The 16,810-nt window shown below is 61.5% G+C and overlaps 3 protein-coding genes across 6 annotated transcripts; 1 reads left to right on the forward strand and 2 right to left on the reverse strand.

Annotated features, from left to right (window-relative positions):
• Positions 1-517: 517 nt before the first annotated feature.
• LOC121665409 (fumarylacetoacetate hydrolase domain-containing protein 2-like) lies at positions 518-2,569 on the forward strand. Its single transcript, XM_042029539.1, has 7 exons — positions 518-907; positions 1,256-1,472; positions 1,545-1,604; positions 1,686-1,848; positions 2,067-2,175; positions 2,252-2,339; positions 2,441-2,569. The coding sequence occupies exons 1-7, from the start codon at positions 729-731 to the stop codon at positions 2,501-2,503; spliced, it is 879 nt and encodes a 292-aa protein (XP_041885473.1). The 5' UTR covers positions 518-728; the 3' UTR covers positions 2,504-2,569.
• Positions 2,570-10,317, reverse strand: GPAT2 (glycerol-3-phosphate acyltransferase 2, mitochondrial). Of its 3 annotated transcripts, none has more exons than XM_042029501.1 (22): positions 10,198-10,317; positions 9,381-9,460; positions 8,628-8,744; positions 8,483-8,556; positions 7,452-7,562; positions 7,154-7,267; positions 6,400-6,499; positions 6,195-6,328; positions 6,018-6,117; positions 5,726-5,932; positions 5,398-5,505; positions 5,128-5,213; positions 4,948-5,042; positions 4,773-4,843; positions 4,329-4,587; positions 3,733-3,881; positions 3,512-3,589; positions 3,305-3,430; positions 3,105-3,225; positions 2,952-3,002; positions 2,792-2,847; positions 2,570-2,715 (listed from the first exon to the last, which is right to left on the reverse strand). In XM_042029501.1, the coding sequence occupies exons 2-22, from the start codon at positions 9,393-9,395 to the stop codon at positions 2,599-2,601; spliced, it is 2,289 nt and encodes a 762-aa protein (XP_041885435.1). In that variant the 5' UTR covers positions 9,396-9,460; positions 10,198-10,317; the 3' UTR covers positions 2,570-2,598. The 3 variants fall into 3 exon arrangements, with proteins under 3 accessions (XP_041885435.1, XP_041885436.1, XP_041885434.1); XM_042029502.1 differs by having other exon boundaries at positions 10,143-10,317; XM_042029500.1 differs by lacking the exon at positions 10,198-10,317 and adding an exon at positions 9,823-9,860.
• An 817-nt stretch (positions 10,318-11,134) lies between these two features.
• On the reverse strand, positions 11,135-16,735 carry ELMOD3 (ELMO domain containing 3). Of its 2 annotated transcripts, XM_042029531.1 has the most exons (11): positions 16,631-16,735; positions 16,308-16,379; positions 15,964-16,033; positions 15,594-15,656; positions 15,261-15,352; positions 15,014-15,137; positions 14,232-14,354; positions 13,528-13,658; positions 12,935-13,011; positions 12,718-12,845; positions 11,135-12,121 (listed from the first exon to the last, which is right to left on the reverse strand). In XM_042029531.1, the coding sequence occupies exons 2-11, from the start codon at positions 16,374-16,376 to the stop codon at positions 11,958-11,960; spliced, it is 1,041 nt and encodes a 346-aa protein (XP_041885465.1). In that variant the 5' UTR covers positions 16,377-16,379; positions 16,631-16,735; the 3' UTR covers positions 11,135-11,957. The 2 variants fall into 2 exon arrangements, with proteins under 2 accessions (XP_041885465.1, XP_041885464.1); XM_042029530.1 differs by lacking the exon at positions 16,631-16,735 and having other exon boundaries at positions 16,294-16,598.
• Between the last annotated feature and the right edge of the window lie 75 nt (positions 16,736-16,810).

Below are 16,810 nucleotides of genomic sequence, written 5' to 3' on the forward strand. Positions count from 1 at the left end.
TCCCGTTCCCGGTCCCGCTCCCATCTCCCATGCCTCTCCCGGTCCCGGTCCCGGGCCCCGGGCCCCGCCCCTCAGCGCTCTCCTCTCATTGGCTCTCGTTGCAGTTCGGCCCCGCCCCCCGCGCGCTCCCATTGGACGGCTAAAAGGGGGCGGGACCTCGGCGCGGCGACCTTCAGCCGGGAGGCCGGGGCGGCACGTGACGTGACACGTGACACGTGACGTGCGTGGTGCCGGGGTCCGCGGCGCCCCCTAGCGGAGCGGGGGAACAAGCGTATGTGAGACCCCCGGGACCCCGGGATGGGGGGGATCCCCGGGAACGGGGGAACCCCCTGGACCGGGGCTGTGTGGGACGGGAGGGGGCACCCCTTGGAGCGGGGAGATTCCCAGGATCGGGGCTATGTGGGATAAAGGTCCTGGGATCGGAGCTGTGCGGGATCGGGACCGTGCGGAACTCGGGGTCGGGGTGGGGGGAATGTGGGGGGCGTGGAGAATCCTACGGAGCCGGGGGATTCCTTGGGATCAGACTGAAATGGGAGAAATCCCCCGGGTGTGGGTTTGTGCAGGATCCCCGGGACTGGGCTGGGCGGAATCGGGATGGGGGGAATGTCCTCCGGGCTCGGAGCAGTGCGGGGTCGGGAGGGCATCCCCTGGGATCGGGGGGAGCGACCCTGCAGCACTGGGGTTGTGTGGAATCCCCCGGGGTCAGGGATCCCCCGGTGCCGCAGGGGATGCGCGGGGCGCTGCGGCTGCTGCGGTTCCGGGGGGCCGCGGGCGGGGGGCCCCGGCTCGGGCTGGAGGAGGCGCCCGGGGGCGACCTGGTGGATCTGAGCGCGGCGGAGCCGGAGCTGCCCCGATCGATGCGGGAATTCCTGGAGATCGGCCCCCGCGGGCTGGCGCTCGCCCAGAGGTGGGTGCTCCCCAAAGGAGAGTGAACCCCAAAAGGGGGTATCCTCATGGACCTCCCCAGGAGTGTCCACCCAAATCTGCATGCTGCTTTGGATGACCCCAAAGTGGGTTACCCCAACAGCTGGCCCCCCAAAAAGGTGGGTACTCCAAATCATGGGTGACCCCCAGCGAGGTGTGACCTCCAAGAGTGCCCGACCCCAAAAAGTGGGTCCCCTCAAATGTGGATGTTCCCAAAAGGAGAGTCCCTAAAATACAGTTGGCCCTCGTGCATGACCCCCCAAAGGTGCATCCCCTGAGAAATGGGTGCCCCAAAATGTGGGTGATCCCGAGGGGGGGTCTGTCCCCACAGAGCACTGGAGTCGGGGCAGCACCGGGTGCCCCGGGCGACTGTGCAGCTGCTGGCACCCGTGGGGGACCCCGAGAAGGTGATCTGCGTGGGGCTCAACTACCACGACCACTGTCAGGAGCAGGGCGTGAAGGTCCCCAAGGAGCCCCTCATCTTCAGCAAGTTCCCCAGCGCCATCACCGGGCCCTTCGATGACATCGTGCACCCTCAGGACACCAGCGTGGGTACCCCGGGACCCACCCCCACAGCCCCCCGGGGAATGGCACTCCCAGCCCCCCTTCTGTCCCCACAGGAGCTGGACTGGGAGGTGGAGTTGGCTGCTGTTATCGGGAAGAGGGGGCGGCACATCGAGGTACCCCCTGCCCTGGCCCCCGCCTCACTTCGGGGGGTCTGTGGGGGTGTCCCCCCATAAGAGGGTCCCCGCTGTCCCCAGGAAGCGGCGGCGCTGGAGCACGTGCTGGGGTTCACGGTGGCCAACGACGTGAGCGCCCGGGACTGGCAGATGCGGCGCAACGGGCGGCAGTGGCTGCTGGGGAAAACCTTCGACACCTTCTGTCCCCTGGGGCCGGCCATCGTCACCAAGGAGGCGGTGGCAGGTGGGACGGGGATGGGATGGGCACAGAATAGGGACGGGACAAGAACAGGACAGTGGTGGGATGAGAACAGGACAGGGACAAGACTGGGATGGGACAGCGACTCTTTCTTGGCTGCCACTGGTGGCATCACAGCCCCGTGTTCCCCACTCCCCCGTGTTTTTCCCCGAGGTGGGGTTGGGGTGGCACTGTCCCCATGTCCCCCGTGTCACCTCCCGCAGACGTCCACAACCTGTGGATCCGCTGCAGCGTCAACGGGCAGCGCATGCAGGACAGCAGCACCCGCCACCTCATCTTTGGGGTGCCCGCCCTCGTCGCCTGGGTGTCCCGGTAGGAATGGGGGGGCTGGGAGCCTCCAAAGCCCAGGCTGACACCAGGTCATGGCTGACACCTCGTGTGCCCCCAGGTTCGTGACACTGGTCCCTGGGGACATCCTGCTAACGGGGACCCCTGCAGGAGTGGGGGTCTTTCGGAAACCGCCCGTTTTCCTTCAGGTGAGGGGAAAGCGGGGGCTCGGGTGGGGCTGGGGGCGAGTGGGACACAGTGGACCCCTCTGGGGACAGATGCCACCATGTCCCCCTGTCCCCCCTCGCAGCGCGGGGACGAGGTGCAGTGCAAGATCGAGGAGTTGGGCACCATCTGCAACCGGGTGGTCTGAGGGCGGAGAGACCCCCCGAAATCCCACCTCCCCCCCGTGGGGTCAATAAATCCAGGAGCCATCGGATCCCTGCGCCCCTTTATGGGTCTGGGGGGTTACAGCTGGGTGAACTGGTGGATGAAGGCTCCCAGCTTCTCCCGGTTGGAAGCAGACTGGAAAGGCTGGGAGAGCTGCAGGAGGGGTCCGGTGGGGGTCTGGAGCTCCTCCAGCACCTGGGGGGGCACAGGGAGGTCAGGAGGGCAGAGGGGGGGCAGGAGAATGTTGGGGGGCTGGGGGAGCTGTGGTTACCCCCATGTCCTTGAAGCTCTGCAGGGAGCTCAGGGCCAGGCTCCTGTCGGGATACCCTGTGGGGAGAGAGATCCCGAGGGAACCCCCAAATGCCACCTCCCAAGAGCCTGGCTCGGGGGTCACTGACCCCTAAAAGCAAGACCCCCCCACTTTCCCTCACCATCCTCATCCTCAGCCAGGAATTCCAGCAGTGCCTCCACGTAGTCTGCCTCTGCAGTGGAAGGGGTGTCAGCTCCCAGCTCCTGGGGGCTCCAGCTGTGCCTCAGTGGCTCCAGGGAGTCCCAAGGGGTTCCCTACTTTGGGGAGGTCCTACCAGACTGGGGCCAGGGCCCTCGCTCCAGGAATTCCACAGCCCGGCCGTAGGTCTGCAGGATGGGACTCAGGAGGCGGCAGAGGAAGAGGAGGAAGCCAGGGAAACTCTGGGGCTCGCTGAGCTGTGGGGGGACACACAGCCAGATTTGGGGGAGACCACTCTCCCCCCAGCCCGGGGGCAGCAGGGGAGCCCCCCAGTACCTTGTAGCACTGCTTGGGGACCCTGTGCTCGCTGTCACTGTCGCTGTCATCGGTGAAGGATCCCCAGGAATGGCCCCGCACGAAGGGCCGGGGTGCCACGTCACAACCCCAGCGCTCACCTTCTGCCTGGGGGGACAACAGGGTGTCACCTCACCTCAAAGCCACCCTGTCCCCGTGCCCCAGGAGAGGTCTTGGGGTGTCACCCACCTCCTCCTCCTCCAGCAGCCCCCCAAGGATGAGCTTGTCCAGGATGTCCAGGCTGCGGCAGTCAGGTGGCTGGCAGGGCTGGGGACACAGAAAAGGGGTGACAGGCCACCCCCGTGTCCCCACCTGGAGCCCCAGCAGGGTTGGGGATGACAGGCCACCCCCGTGTCCCCACCTGGAGCCCCAGCAGGGTTGGGGATGACAGGCCACCCCCGTGTCCCCACCTGGAGCCCCAGCAGGGTTGGCGGCAGCAGCTGCAGCAGCTCCAGGATTTTGCGGAGCAGCTCGTCCCGGCTCAGCACGATCCTGGTGAGGCTGGAGGGGGGACCCAGGACAGGCAGCACCTCCAGCAGCAGGGCACGGATGGCACAGGCTGATGGGACAGGGCTGTCACCAATTCCCCTGAATTACTAATGTCCCAGAGTCACCAAATTCCCCGGCACCCCCAATCCCCTGCATCTCCAACTCCCCCAGTGTCCGCCACCTCTGGCAGCCCCGATCCCCCCCATCCCCAATTCCCAGTGCTAGTAATCCCCTGCACCCCCGATTTCCCCAGTGCCACTGACCCCTGGTGTCACCGAATCCCCCAGGATCACCGTCTCCCCGGCATCACCGATCCCTGCTGTCCCAAATCCCCAATGTCATCGGCCCCCACAATATAAACAATACCCCTGCTGTTCTCCAAACCACAGCCATCGCCCATCCCTGGTGTCACCGATTCCCCCAGTGCCACTCAGCCCTGGTCACCAATTCCCACGGCATCTCCGCTCCCTGGTGCCACCAGTGCTGCCCTGTCCCCGCTCCCGGTGTCCCCACTCACCGCCCACGGCCTCCCCGGCCAGGCAGTGCCGGACACCCCCCGCCAGCCGCCCCAGCCACACCCGGGCCGAGGCCTTGGGGGGCCCCAGCACGGCCCTGGGGGGGCCCGGCGGGTGCGGGGCCAAGGGGGGCTGCAGCTGCCGCAGGCTGTGCCCCACCAGTGCCCGCAGCTGCCCCGAGAACCCCACGGCCCGGCCCCGCAGCAGGAGCTGCTCCAGCAGCTCCGAGAAATCCCGCATCAGCCGGGGCAGCAGCACAACCTGGGGGAACAGAGGGGGATTGTGCTGGGAATGCTGCTCTGGGGAAAAGAGGGGGTGATTCCCACTGGGACTGCGACTCCCTGTTAAAGGAGGGTGATTCCCACTGGGCATGCTGCCCTATGGCATGGGGAGTCCTGCTGGGAACGCTGTTCTGAGGGAAGGGAAAGAGGGAAAGCTTGTCCCACCTCCCGGTGCCTGTGGAGCAGCAGCGCCGCAGTGATTCCCACGGCCGTGATGGCGGAGCAGGTGCTGGAATCTGCAGCGGGAGAGGGACTCGTTATCCGGGGGGGATTGACCTCCACGCCCACTCCCGAGCACGGATGCCGTCCCAGGGGATGCAGGGACCCCCGGCCCCCTCACCGCTCAGCGCGTGCAGCCCCAGCGCCGTCACCAAAATCTCCTCTTCAGTCCCCAAACTGGGACTCAAAGTCCCCACATTCCCAACATCCGGCGGGCTGGGACATCAGGATGAGAAGGGTGAGGAGAGAAGCCAGGAGCAGAGATCCAAGGGGAAACACTGCCCAGGGCTCAGCTCCTCACCCCCTGCCCAGGATGGTGGGAAGCAGCAGCTGCCCTGGACGATTCCCTGTGAGGAATGGCCAGATGAGGTGGTTGTCCACAAATTCCTGGGAACGAGGATGAAGAAGCACCATGAACTGACTTGATCCCTGGATCCCCAGGGCTGGGAGGAGCCTGGATGTCCCCAGGATGGTTTCACTCAATCCACCCAGACACCTCAAACCCCACCAACATCCCAGTAGTAATCTCCCAGTGCTGGGATGGATCCAGGGGGATCCGCAGCTGCCGTACCCGTAAGGAGAAGGGCTGTGAGAAATCCACCTGGGCACATCCCTGGGGCCGGCGCAGGGCCTGGAATGCTGCCCGCAGACACGTGCCAATCCCGAGGGGCCGAGGGGGCTGCGAGGAGATGGCATCGAGGGATTAACGGCAGATTTGGAGGGATGCCACTCCCCAGGGATGCTCCCAGAGATCCAGAGCAACGCCTCTCCCTAGGGATCCTCCCAGAGATTTACGGGAACGCCAGGGATGGTGTCAGTGATCTGGGGGAGCACCATTCCCCAGGGACCACCCTGGAGATTTGGGGGAGCACCGGTGACCCCCCTGGCCCCCCTCTCACCGCTCCATCCTGCTCCGCTCTGCCAGGAGCCACGTCATAGGCGATTCCCACCGGGACGATGAGGACGTCGGGCACGGCCCCGTCCCGCAGCGCCCGGAGCACGCGGAGCAGCCAGTGCCGGGCGGGGTCCGCGAGCCGCAGCGAAGCCGAGGGCTCCTCCAGGAAGAGGACGAGGGGCTGGCGGCTCCGCAGCACCTCCTGGATGTACTGGGGAGAGACTGGGAGTTCTGGGAGCTGCCAGCACCCTCCCGAGTGCTCCAGAGGGATTTTTTTCAGCCCAAAGTGCACCTACCGCATCCAGCACAGGCCCCGGCAGCCCCTCATCCCAGTCACTCCATGTCTGTGCCATTCCCGAAGGCAGGAAAATCCCTCCCAGGTGCTGGAGCAGGGATCTGGCAAGGGAAGGACACCGTGGGCAACCACTGCATCCCCCTGGATCCTCTGGGAACATCCCACACCACCGCCTTACCGGAGGCGAGGGCTGGTCCGGGCGTCCACCGTCACCCTGGGCACCCCGATCCCCTGGGAGAGGAGCACGAAGGACAGGAGCAGCCCATCCACCTGGGACTGGTGGCTGCACAGGAACACCAGCGGCACCTCGGGCTGCAAGCAAGGGATCCCAGGGTGAATTTCCGGCATTCCAGGGGTTGGGAGCACCGGGCCGGGCTCCATACCGTCCTGGCAGCTTGCAGCACCATCTCCAGCTGCCCCCGGTGCAGCTGCACGCCCAGGAACAGACGGGTCAGGAGCTTGGGGAGCAGCCAGTGGCACAGCCTGTGGGAAAACTGGGAGTGAGGATCTCCGCCATGGATGGGGCTGCCCCAAACCCTCCCTACCTCAGTTTCCCCAACCCATCCCTGCTCAAAATTCCCAGTTTTTAACACGTGAAAGGTTGCACGTGATGAGACATCCCCCTTTCCACTGGCAACCAGAGCTGCCATCAGATATCCTGCATTCCCTCCATCTCCCTGTCCCCACTTGGGATCCCCGAAGGGATCTTACTCCCAGGGGAATACCTTCCCTTTGACGGCTCAGAAGTGCTCTTTATTCCCACTGGATCAGACCAGCAATGAAGCCCTGGATTCCCAGTTGTCAGTGATGGGATGGGAAAGGGAGAAGGAAAGGGAAAGTTTTCTCTGCTTCCCTCCCTCCTGCAGGGTTTGGATTTTCCCAGCTCCTCAGAAGGAATTGGGGGAATGGCCCCAGGAGCTAGAGAGGACCCTGAGGGCAGCCAGCCAAAAGATCTGTGTGCAGCTCCCAAAGGATCCCAAAATATCCCCCAAAGTATGCCAGCACATCACCCAAAAGGATCCTAGAAAACCACCCAAGGGATCCATGTGCATCCCCCCAAAATCCCAGACTACCTCCAAAAAGATCTGTACCCATCCCCCAGAGAATCCCAGAGTATTTCCCCAAACCATCCATGACCTCAGCAGCAGAGGGGAGAGCGGGGCCTGGATTTCCCTCAGGATCTGGCAGATCTCCTCCTTCCAGCGCCGCCGGGATCCCTCATCCCCTCCGGACCCCGGGTCATCCTGCACCCTGGGGAGGGAATGGGGAGGGGGCGAGCAGCCCAGCAGCCCCGTGTCGGGGTCCAGAGAGCCTCAGTGGATTCCAGGATCACACCAAGCTGGGATCCAGGGACCAAACAGGATCCCCCGGGACAGGGAGCCGGCCCCTCCTGGGTGAGGGAGCTCCTGGGATTCCCCCGGCTGCTCCCACCCACCTCCTGCTGCTGCAGATCCGCTCCAGGAGCTCCCCGGGGGTCTCTGCTGGAATTTTCCATTCCCAGGCGGCGAGGAACGCACAGATCCTCCGGACCAGCCAGCCCCGAAACCTGGAGGGGACACACGGTGACATCCTGGCAGGGGGGGGCTTTTCCATCGGGATCAGAGCCCCCCCAGCTGCCTCTTTGCCGGGATTCAGGACGTTTCTCCCCATTTCACAGCTGGAAATGTTGAGGCACCAGTGAATTGATGCTTCAGGCTGCCCAGCGGGAAGGAAACCTGGGATTCAGGGCATCCCAAATCATGGAAATTTCCCAATCTACCCCCAAATCTGCACTGAGAGTGGGGTGGGTGGGAGTTTTGGGATATCCCAGAGCGTGCAGGAAGGGCTGGAGTGGGACAGGGGAGCTGCATTCCCTGTGATCCCAATGGATTCTTCCAAGCGTTTCAAAGCTGAAGATGCGAACATTTGGAACTGAACGGAGGATAATGATCTGATTTGGGAAGAAAAAAAGCAAAAACTGGATAATCCAGAGATTGCTCCCTAAAGGGGAGCGGAGCCAAAGCGATCTGGCACCTCAAGAATGAAAATATCGGGAAATGGCTCTGGGGCAGCTCCTGCCCACAGGAAAAGGGGGGATAACCAGGATTTTGCCTTTCCTGGTATTTTTCCTCCTTCTAGGGGGAAGCAGCTGTTTTCCCTTTTCCCTGGGAGCCAGGCTCACTCTGAGAGACGCCAGCTGAAGCCAGAGAGAAAAACAACCCTCCACCTCCATGTTCTTCCCACTAAGATTCCAAGTTTCACTCAAACAAATAAAGGCATGACCCCAAATCCTCAATTCCATGGCTGGAGCACAGCCCAAGCCCTCAGAGACGCCACTTCCAGCCTCCCAAAATTGATTAATGAGCTGGGTTTGCGATAATGAGGAACCGGGGAGGATGGAGAGGGACTCCCATGGGCATTTTGGTGAAATATGGGGGGAAAAGTGTTTTTCCAGATGTTTTCTGCACAGAGCTCGTCCATCCTTACCGCGTGTCTGTCTCCGTCACGCGGCTGACGTCGCGGAACCCGAGAGCGGCGAGATCCTTGGGATAGAATCCATCCTGGCAGGAAAAACAGGATCAGTCACTGCCAACGCGGATCCTCGGCATCCCAGGATCCCAAACTCTCCTACCCAGCTCCTGGGGGTGCAGGTCTGGCAGCAGCGCCCCGAAACCGGGCGGTGGTATTTTCCCAGGAATGGGATGAAAACTTCCAGCTTTGGGTACGAGTTGCTGATCCACGTTTGCATCTGAGGGGGGAAAGAAAAATGGGAAGGGGCATCTGGGAATGCCAGATGTGGGGTGGATACACCCCAAAACGCGCTTGTGATGTGGGGGGGTTTCAATAATGGCAAGGAATAAAGGAATTTTAGCTGGGACAAGCTGGTGTCACGTTTTGGTGACTGTGTGGACCTGGATCAACCTGGATGCAGGGAAATCAGCCTGGTTCCGGGGGGATCAGCACCCTGGCAGGATCAGGCACTGGGTTTTCTCTCCCTCAGACACACAGATCCAGTGGGATTAACCCAGATCCAGTATAATCAGCTGGGCTATACGGGCCTGAGTGGGCACAGTGGGATCCGGGGAGACCCCAGATCCCTCATCAGTCCTCTCCACCCCCACCTCCAGAGTCACAGGGTACCCTGGAGCACTGGAATTCCAATTTCCTGGCTCTCAAATTGGGATCCCCCCCCTCCCTTTCTGTAGGGTGGGGGTTAACAAATTTTATTTCCTAAAAAACAAAGGGGAAGAAAAAGCAATTTGGGTTTAAAATGTAGCTGGGGGAGAGGAAAAGAAAGGGAAAATGAGGGGACCATGGGAGGGTTTTGGAGGGGATTCATGAGGGGCAGGCTGGTGGCACGGAGGGTCCCCGTGGTGTCACATACCTTGGGAGGTGTCATGGCTGGGGGGACGCCCCCAAACTGGGGAGAAGAGGCACTCGTGCTCGAGGGTCCTGGGAAAAATCCTGGAGACACAAACAGGTGGGAAGGGGGATTTCGGGAGGTTCGGGACACACAGAACAGGGGCGGGGAAAAGGACCCCACACGTTCCCCATAGGGAACGTGTGGGGGGACAGCACACCCCACACCGACCCCTCACACTCCACATCCCCTGTAGGGTTTGACGGCGGGGAACACACCCCACACGGGCCCGCCAGCCCCGCCAGGCCCCGAGGTGCGGGGGCAGCACCCCCGCACAGGCCCCACAGCCCCCACGGACTCCTTGGGTCACCCCCAGACCGGCCCCGCTGCCCCCCGGCCCGGAGGGGCTCAGCCCCACAGCCCTTGCGGAGCTCCGGGGGTCACAGCCCCGCCCGGCCCCGCTCACCGCAGACCCCGCGCTCCGGCCCGGCCCGGCCCCGCTCCGCCCCCGGGCAGCCCGGCCGGAACCGGCCCCGCCGGAACCGGCCCCGCTCCTGCCCCGGCCCGGGACAGCCCCCCCGGCCCCACCGCAGCCACCGGCGGGTCCCCATCGCCCCCAAGGGCCCGCCACCCCCTGGCCCTGGTCCCCGACACCCCTGGGGACACCGGGCCCGGCCCCGCCGTGGGCTCCCGGCCTCAGCCCCGGGCCCTGTCCCCCCCCAGGGCCAGCAGCCCCCCGGCCCGAGCCCCCGGCCCGAGGCCACCCCAGCTCTGTCCCTCCCACACCTCCGAGCCCAAGGGGCTGCAGCGGCCTGGAAACACCGAAAAGGCCCCAATTCACCTGCAGAACCACACCAAGGAGCGGTACCCGGGAGCTGGGATAAGGGAGGGGATGGGAATGGCAGGAAAGAGGGGAAAACAAGGGAAGACAAGAAAGAAGGAGAAAGGAGGGGGGAAAGGAAAAGACAAGGGAAAACGCGAAAAATAAAATACTAGGAAAAGAGTGGTGGGGAAGAAGAGAAGGTAAGAAAAAAGGAGAAAAAAGATGGGGAAAAGGGAGAATAAAAGGGGAAAGACAAGAAAGAAAAAAGAAGAGAACGAGGAAAATGGGGGAAAATAAAAAGATAGGGAAAATGGGAAAAAATAAAAGACAACAAAAAAGAAAATACAAGCCCATGGTGGTTGGAGACCAGGTGCCCCACAAGCCACTCCATCCCTTCCCTCACCTGGACAGGGCAGAGGAAATATAAAGAAAGGCTCGTGGGGTGGGATAAGGATAGGGAGGGGTCAGCATGGTCCTGTGGGACCCCACTTGTCCTCTTTCCTTCCTTTTTCTTGGCTTTTTTCCTTTTCCGCATCTTTTTCTTCCTCCCTTTTTTCTTGTCCTTTCTATTTCTTTCTTGGTTTTTTCTCTCCTTTTTTCTTGTCTCTCTGCTTTTATTCCCCTTTTATACCATCCTTTCTTTTTCCCTTTTTTCTTGTCTTTTCTATCCCCCCTTAGCCCAGATCTCAGATACCGCTCCCAGATGTGTTCCCACAGGTGCAAGACTCCCCTGCCCTCCCCAAGAGGTGACACCCACCTCTTCCCCAGCACCCACATCCCTCCCTGGTCCTGCATACCGCCTGCACTTCCCCCCCGTTCCTGGCACTCCCATCCTCCTGCATCCCCCCACTACCCCTGGCCTCACCCCACCTCTTTGTTCCCCCAGAACACCTGAAAAGGATCCCGATCCCTTCAATTTCCACAATAATTCAAGATCAGGAAGGCAAACCCCAGCTCCAGGCTCCTTTTTCTCCATTTATTGTATTTTTTTTTCATCCAGGAGCATTCTCAGCCCCCAGGAATCATCGCCATCTCAGGGGGGCTGGGGCCACAATACTCCACTCTCCCCCCAGCTCCCACTTCTCTCCTCCAAACCCCTCATTTCTCTCCAGATTTGGGCTTTGGGGGCTGTTTTCCCCCATTTTTAGGGGCCTGGGGACATTCCCAAGCACTGGCCTTGATCTGCTCCCAGAGGGAATAACCCTTCCTCCCCTCCTTGGAGCTCTCAACTCTCACTTCTCTCCTCCACAACACCTTTTTCACCCCAAATCAGACTCTGGGCACTCCCAGTTCGCCTTTCCCCCTCCCAGCCACAGGATCCAAATTCAAAACTCTCTTTCCCACCAGATACCTCATCTCTCCCCTTTAATAACTTTTTTGGGTGCTGACACCCCACAGTGACCCTGGGGTCACCCAGCCCCCATGAAGCTGTCGCAGCCCAAAGTGGGGGTTGCCTGTCCTGGGCGCTGCTGGAGCTGGGATGGGACCCAGGGACCCGGCACCCCCTTCCAGCTCCACCTGGGGAGGGTAAGGACCCGGGTGGGACCCTGGATTTGGGATGGACGGAGGGACTATCCCAGCGCCAGGCTCATGGAATGCCCTGCTCCACCGCCTCCTCCTCCTTCGCTTCCAGAGATTCCCACCTGGAGCAGGCAAAATCCTGGCTCTGTGACCTCTCCTGGCCCTGCCTGAGCCCCCAAATCAGGGGGAACACTGGCGTCTCTCCCTCCAAGGGCTGATCCACCAGCAGAATTCCCTTTGCAGCATCCCACCCCGTGTCAGATCAGCTGGGAATCTCCCTCCAGCTCGACCCCAGGGTCACAAATGCTGGTGAAGTGGATCTGGGAGGAGGGAGAGGAGGGAGGCTGAAGGCCACGGCTCATGTAGGCTTCCAGAGATTTCAGCAGCTGCCTCGGCTTCTTTTTGGTGGATAATTCCAGCTCTGGAATGGTCAGAGGGGGAAAAGGTTGAGGGCAGCAAGACCTGGATGGTTTCAAAGGTCTAATACATCTGGTGTCCTGACATTTCCCTTGGGAAAGGGCATGCTCATGCTTTCCTTGGGATGAGGGAGCACAGAAAGCTCAGTGCCAGCCTGAGCCCCCTGAGATTGGAAGCCAGGGAAGGTGGGGCAAAGCTGGAGCCCAGCAGTGCCAGCTGGATCCCAATCTCCAAGGGATCCATTGGTTCCACTGACAGCAATCCTCTCTGGAGTAAGTAATTCATGGATGGGGGTTAAGCTGTGCCTCTGTGCGAGCCTGGGGAGCAGGGAATGTCCCCACGTGTCACCCACCTTGAGCCGCCCCATCACAGCATCCCTCTGGGGTGCAAAACAGGAGGAAAAACACCCCTTGAAGCACTGGGATAGGGAAAAATTGTGGAAAAACCTCAGTGTGAGGATTAAACTGGGAACGTTTGGACTTCTTGGGCAGGGCAGCCCTTGGCATTGGGTTGGGATGTGCTGAGAACACAGAGGGGGGTGTTTTGAGGTTGTTGTTTCCCCAAGGAAAGTTAGGGGCAGGAAGACCCGGGCAGACAAACCCTTGAGGAAGAAGCCAGCGTCAGCGATGGTCCCGTGCTGCCCCTTCCAGAGGTGGAAGAGCCGCAGGAAGGCAGCGGCGTAGAGGTCGTTCAGCACTCCGATGACCTGCTGCCGCCGGTTGCATTCCCTGGAAAAGGGGGAGAGGGGTCAGCCACATCCTGGAAAGGGGAAGGACTCTGGATGCAGTTTGAGACTCCAAAACCAGCACCCCCTCACCGGGAGAGCCGCTCCTCCCGCAGCGCCTGGATGACCATCCGGGTGATGTTCACCGACATGATGCAGAAGGGAAAATTCTGGAAAACAACCAGAATTCCAGCATTATGAAAGCTCAGTTGGAAAACCCACCTCCCCTCTGGCACCTCCGTCCCTTCGACACTGCATCCACGCATCCACAATTCCATGGGGTGGATCCCTGGGATCCATGTACAGCCCTACAGATCCAGGCTTGGATGGATGCTGAGGGTTGAGCAGACCTTGTACCCATGCTTAAACCTGGACTAAAACGTGGAATTTATGAAGACGGGCTCCCCTCACTCCCATTTTCCTGCTGCCCAACTCTCCAGCTTGTTTATCCCAGTCCAAGCCAGTATCAAATCTCTAAAATCCCACTCCCAGCATAAATACAGCACTTGGAGCTCAGCCCCAGCCTGGATCAGGGCTCCTTGGGCACCACCTTCTTCCCCTCACCAGCACGAGGTGGTTCAGCATCCCAAAAAAAACTTAAAAGAGAAGGTTTTTGTTCTTCCCTTTCCCAGAGCATTGGGAATTCCAAGGGAGACTCCCTGGCAGGGAGGAGGGGAAGGTCATGCCTGGGTTTCGTGCTGGGAGAGCTGGAAAATCTCCTGTGCCAGTGGCAGTGTCCGGGAATCCAGGACAAAGAACAGGATCTGCATCAGCCCCAGCATTCCTGTCCCACGCAGGTCGGTCCCAGGATCCACACCTGGGAAGGTGAGGGACAGCACGGAGTCACTCACTGTCACCTTCCCACTTCCATGGGCTGTTTATTCCCTGTTTTCCCTGTCACTGCCCTTCCAGAATCCAAGAATCCTAGGGATTCCCTTTCCCGAGGGAAAGCTTTCAGGGAATTTCCCTAATGGGGCCATCATCTTGGTCATCTGGGCATTAACCAGCCCCTGCTCCACCCCACCACTCCCATTCCCACACTTTTCCAGGAATTACCAACTTTTTTAGGAACATGGTACTGGGACGACCAGGCCAACCAGTCCAGATGTTGTACTGGGGCCAGTTTGGTTTAATACCTCTATGGATAAAGGGATTGAGAGTGCCCTTGAGAATTTTGTAGGGATATGGAGAGGAGTGGGAGGATTGGAGTTTTGGGGTCCAAGAAGGACATTGAAGTGCTGGAGCACGTCCAAGAGAGGGCAATGGAGCTGGGTCTGGAGCATAGGGAGTGGCTGAGGGAGCCGGGATAGAACGGAGTTGCTCCAGGGGAGGTTTAGTTGGATTTTGGGAATGGGAATCTCCCTGGGCAGAGGGGTGCTCCCTCTCCTACCCTGGAAGCCCAGCTGCTCCCAGTGTGCTCCGTAGCGCGGGCAGCCCAGCCTGGAGCGCATCAGCTGCCGGTAGATGGTCTGGAGGATCCGCATGTGCACCCGCTCTGAGTCATCCAGGGCGCCTGGAGGGAGGGAGGCAACACCCCAGCTAGCTAAAAACACTCTTGGGATCTAAGAAACATCCCTCAGTGCCCCAAAAACACCGCTGGGCCCCCAAAAACAACAACATCACATCCTTCAAAAAACCCCCCTTGTTACCTAAAAACGCCCCTTGGCACTGTAAAACCCCCCAGCACCCAAACCCATGCCCCATGCCACCGTAAAAATCCCCTCAGTTCCTCAAAAACACCCCTCAGCACCCAAAAGATGCCTCTTGGCACTCAAAAGACCCCAGACCCACCCCTCAACACCCTAAAAACCCCACAGTGCCTAGACAATGTCCCTCGGTGCCCAAAGCCAAACCCCCCATCCACCAAAAATGCCCTCACAGCATCTAAAAAACACAACTTGGCACCTTAAAAACCCCCTTGGTGCCCAAAAAAGGCCACTCAGCCCCCAAACTCACAGGCCCAGGGTTTCCATGTGTGTGTGACCCCTTCATGCCAAGGGACTGGGTGATTCCCATCCCATCCCATCCCATCCCATCCCATCCCATCCCGTTTGCCCCTGGACTGAGGGGCAGGAAGGGCTGTGGAGCCAGAGGGCTCCTGCCTGGAGCTGTGTCCATAGGGAGGAGGGATGAGATCCAGCAGGGTGCAAAGGGAATCCTGGGGCCACTCACACTGTGCCATGGCCAGCGCCAGCTCCTGCTCTCCCTGGAGCTGCGGCCGGAGCCGGGGTGGCCCCCGGAGGCAGCGGAGCAGGGCAGCCAGGATGCCCCGGCGTCCTGGCGCGCGGACCTTCCCCTGCAGGAGAAACACCCCAAACCCATCAGGGAATGAGGCCAGAGGCAGGGGAAGGAGGCTGGTGCCCCCCACTCCTACTGCCTACACTCCCACCACGGAGCGGGAGCCGGAGCCCGGCCGTACCCGGCTCTCGGAGAGCTCCGCGCTCTGGAAGTGCTGCAGTGCCTCAGTGAAGGAAATCGGAGGGGGGGGCGCGGCTGAGGTGCCCTCCAACCCTGCGGGGAGGCAGGGAGTGGGTCAGACCCCCAGTGACCCCGGACTCCCCCCGAATGACCCCCGATTCCAGGAGAATGAAGCCGAGGGGGAATTGGGGGAAAACGGAATCTCCCACCCCCTCCCTCCCCTCCACCCCCAAATAACGCCCCCAGCTTCTCCCCCACCCCTCCTGCCCTCCAGGATGCAGGTCCTTTCCCCCTTCCTGGACCTTTCCAGCTGCCAGCCCGTTAGTCCCAGTACCTGACTGGATCTCTTCCAGAGCCTCCCATTCCTCCCGGGCCCGGCGCTGCTCCTCGCTGATCCCTGTCCAAGGGAAGGGGTGCAGGAGTCAGATCGGGGTGGGAGACATGGAGTGGGAGGTTTCCTCCCTTCCACAACACCCTCATTACACCCTGGGGCTGTATTTCCTCTTTTCTAAGGAAAATCCCAGCCGGAGTCACCCAAGGCACTGCAAGGTTTATCTTGGATGAATTGGGGGAACAATCTGGAACCAGATGGATTTGACTGAGACCGCCCTGCTACTTGATCCCTGGGGTCCTTCCCAGCCCCTCAGGTGACTTTTCCACTAGGAAACACCGCGATTGATCCAAGGGAAGCAGGAAAAACTCACCAGGGTCTGGGGGCTGCCCCGCTCCGAGCACCAGCTCCTGCAGGACACCTTCCTGCCCCAGAGCTAGAACCTGAGGGGGACAGAGACAACACAGTGTCACTCCCCGCGGCAAACCCCGAACACCAACCGACCCCGAATCCCAAGGGTTTCCCCCAGGGAACAGACCCTGTGCCCCGCAGGAAGCTGGCTCAGACCCCTTCGGGTCCCAAGATGGTTTTTTTATGGTTGCAACGATAGAAATGGAGCAATGAGGGGAAGTGGGGGGCTGGGACCCCTGCGTGAGGGGCCCCCGCGGGTGTCGGCTGGCGGGGGCTCCGGCCGGACACGCACGGGCGGGGACTTGCCGGGGGGACAACGCGCTGCCGCTCCTCCGGCTGCTCCTCCAGCCGCTCCGAGCCCCCGGCGCCGCTCATGGCCTGGGGAAGAGGAGGGGATCAGCTGGTGGGAAGGGGGAGTCCCGGCGACTGACACCCACCAGAACCAGCCCAGGCTCTCAGGAAGCCCGCTGGGCCACTCAGCGCTCCCCATCCCTCAAGGGCCTCCTGCAGCCCTCAGTATCCCCTACGCCTCAGGAACCCTTCCCAGGCCCCCTTCAGCCTCTCGGGAGCCCCCCAACCCGCTCAGGAGCCCCTTCCAGCCCCCCCTCCGCCCCTCAGAAGCCCCGGACCCTCCGGGTGCCCTCAGCCCGCGGCCGCCGCACGCCGGGAGCTGCAGTCCGCGCCTCGGCCCGCCGGGGACGCACACGGGACTACAGCTCCCGGCGTGCACCACGCGACAGCCGCGCGGGGGTCGCGCCCAGCGCTTCTGAGGGGCGGAGGGGGGGCTGGAAGGGGCTCCTGAGCGGGTT

This window comes from Corvus kubaryi, unplaced genomic scaffold (assembly GCF_017639235.1).
Source record: "Corvus kubaryi isolate FWS band 111438036 unplaced genomic scaffold, C.kubaryi_AGA036_p1.0 37326, whole genome shotgun sequence".
Taxonomy (NCBI): domain Eukaryota; kingdom Metazoa; phylum Chordata; class Aves; order Passeriformes; family Corvidae; genus Corvus; species Corvus kubaryi.

What these genes read in the sequence shown, in the direction of transcription:
- LOC121665409 (XM_042029539.1), top strand. Translation starts at nt 729, where the DNA reads ATGCGCGGGGCGCTGCGGCTGCTGCGGTTCCGGGGGGCCGCGGGCGGG. An exon ending in CTCGTCGCCTGGGTGTCCCG is followed by an intron (nt 2,176 to 2,251) that starts GTAGGAATGGGG and finishes GTGTGCCCCCAG; the next exon opens with GTTCGTGACACTGGTCCCTG. An exon ending in AACCGCCCGTTTTCCTTCAG is followed by an intron (nt 2,340 to 2,440) that starts GTGAGGGGAAAG and finishes CCCCCCTCGCAG; the next exon opens with CGCGGGGACGAGGTGCAGTG.
- GPAT2 (XM_042029501.1), bottom strand. An exon ending in CAACCCTGCTGGGGCTCCAG is followed by an intron (nt 3,590 to 3,732) that starts GTGGGGACACGG and finishes CTGTGTCCCCAG; the next exon opens with CCCTGCCAGCCACCTGACTG. An exon ending in AGAGCTTCAAGGACATGGGG is followed by an intron (nt 2,716 to 2,791) that starts GTAACCACAGCT and finishes GTGCCCCCCCAG; the next exon opens with GTGCTGGAGGAGCTCCAGAC.
- ELMOD3 (XM_042029530.1), bottom strand. Translation starts at nt 16,491, where the DNA reads ATGGGGAGCGCTGAGTGGCCCAGCGGGCTTCCTGAGAGCCTGGGCTGG. An exon ending in GGGGCAGCCCCCAGACCCTG is followed by an intron (nt 15,657 to 15,963) that starts GTGAGTTTTTCC and finishes TCCCTTGGACAG; the next exon opens with GGATCAGCGAGGAGCAGCGC. An exon ending in GGCGCTGGCCATGGCACAGT is followed by an intron (nt 14,355 to 15,013) that starts GTGAGTGGCCCC and finishes CCCTCCCTCCAG; the next exon opens with GCGCCCTGGATGACTCAGAG.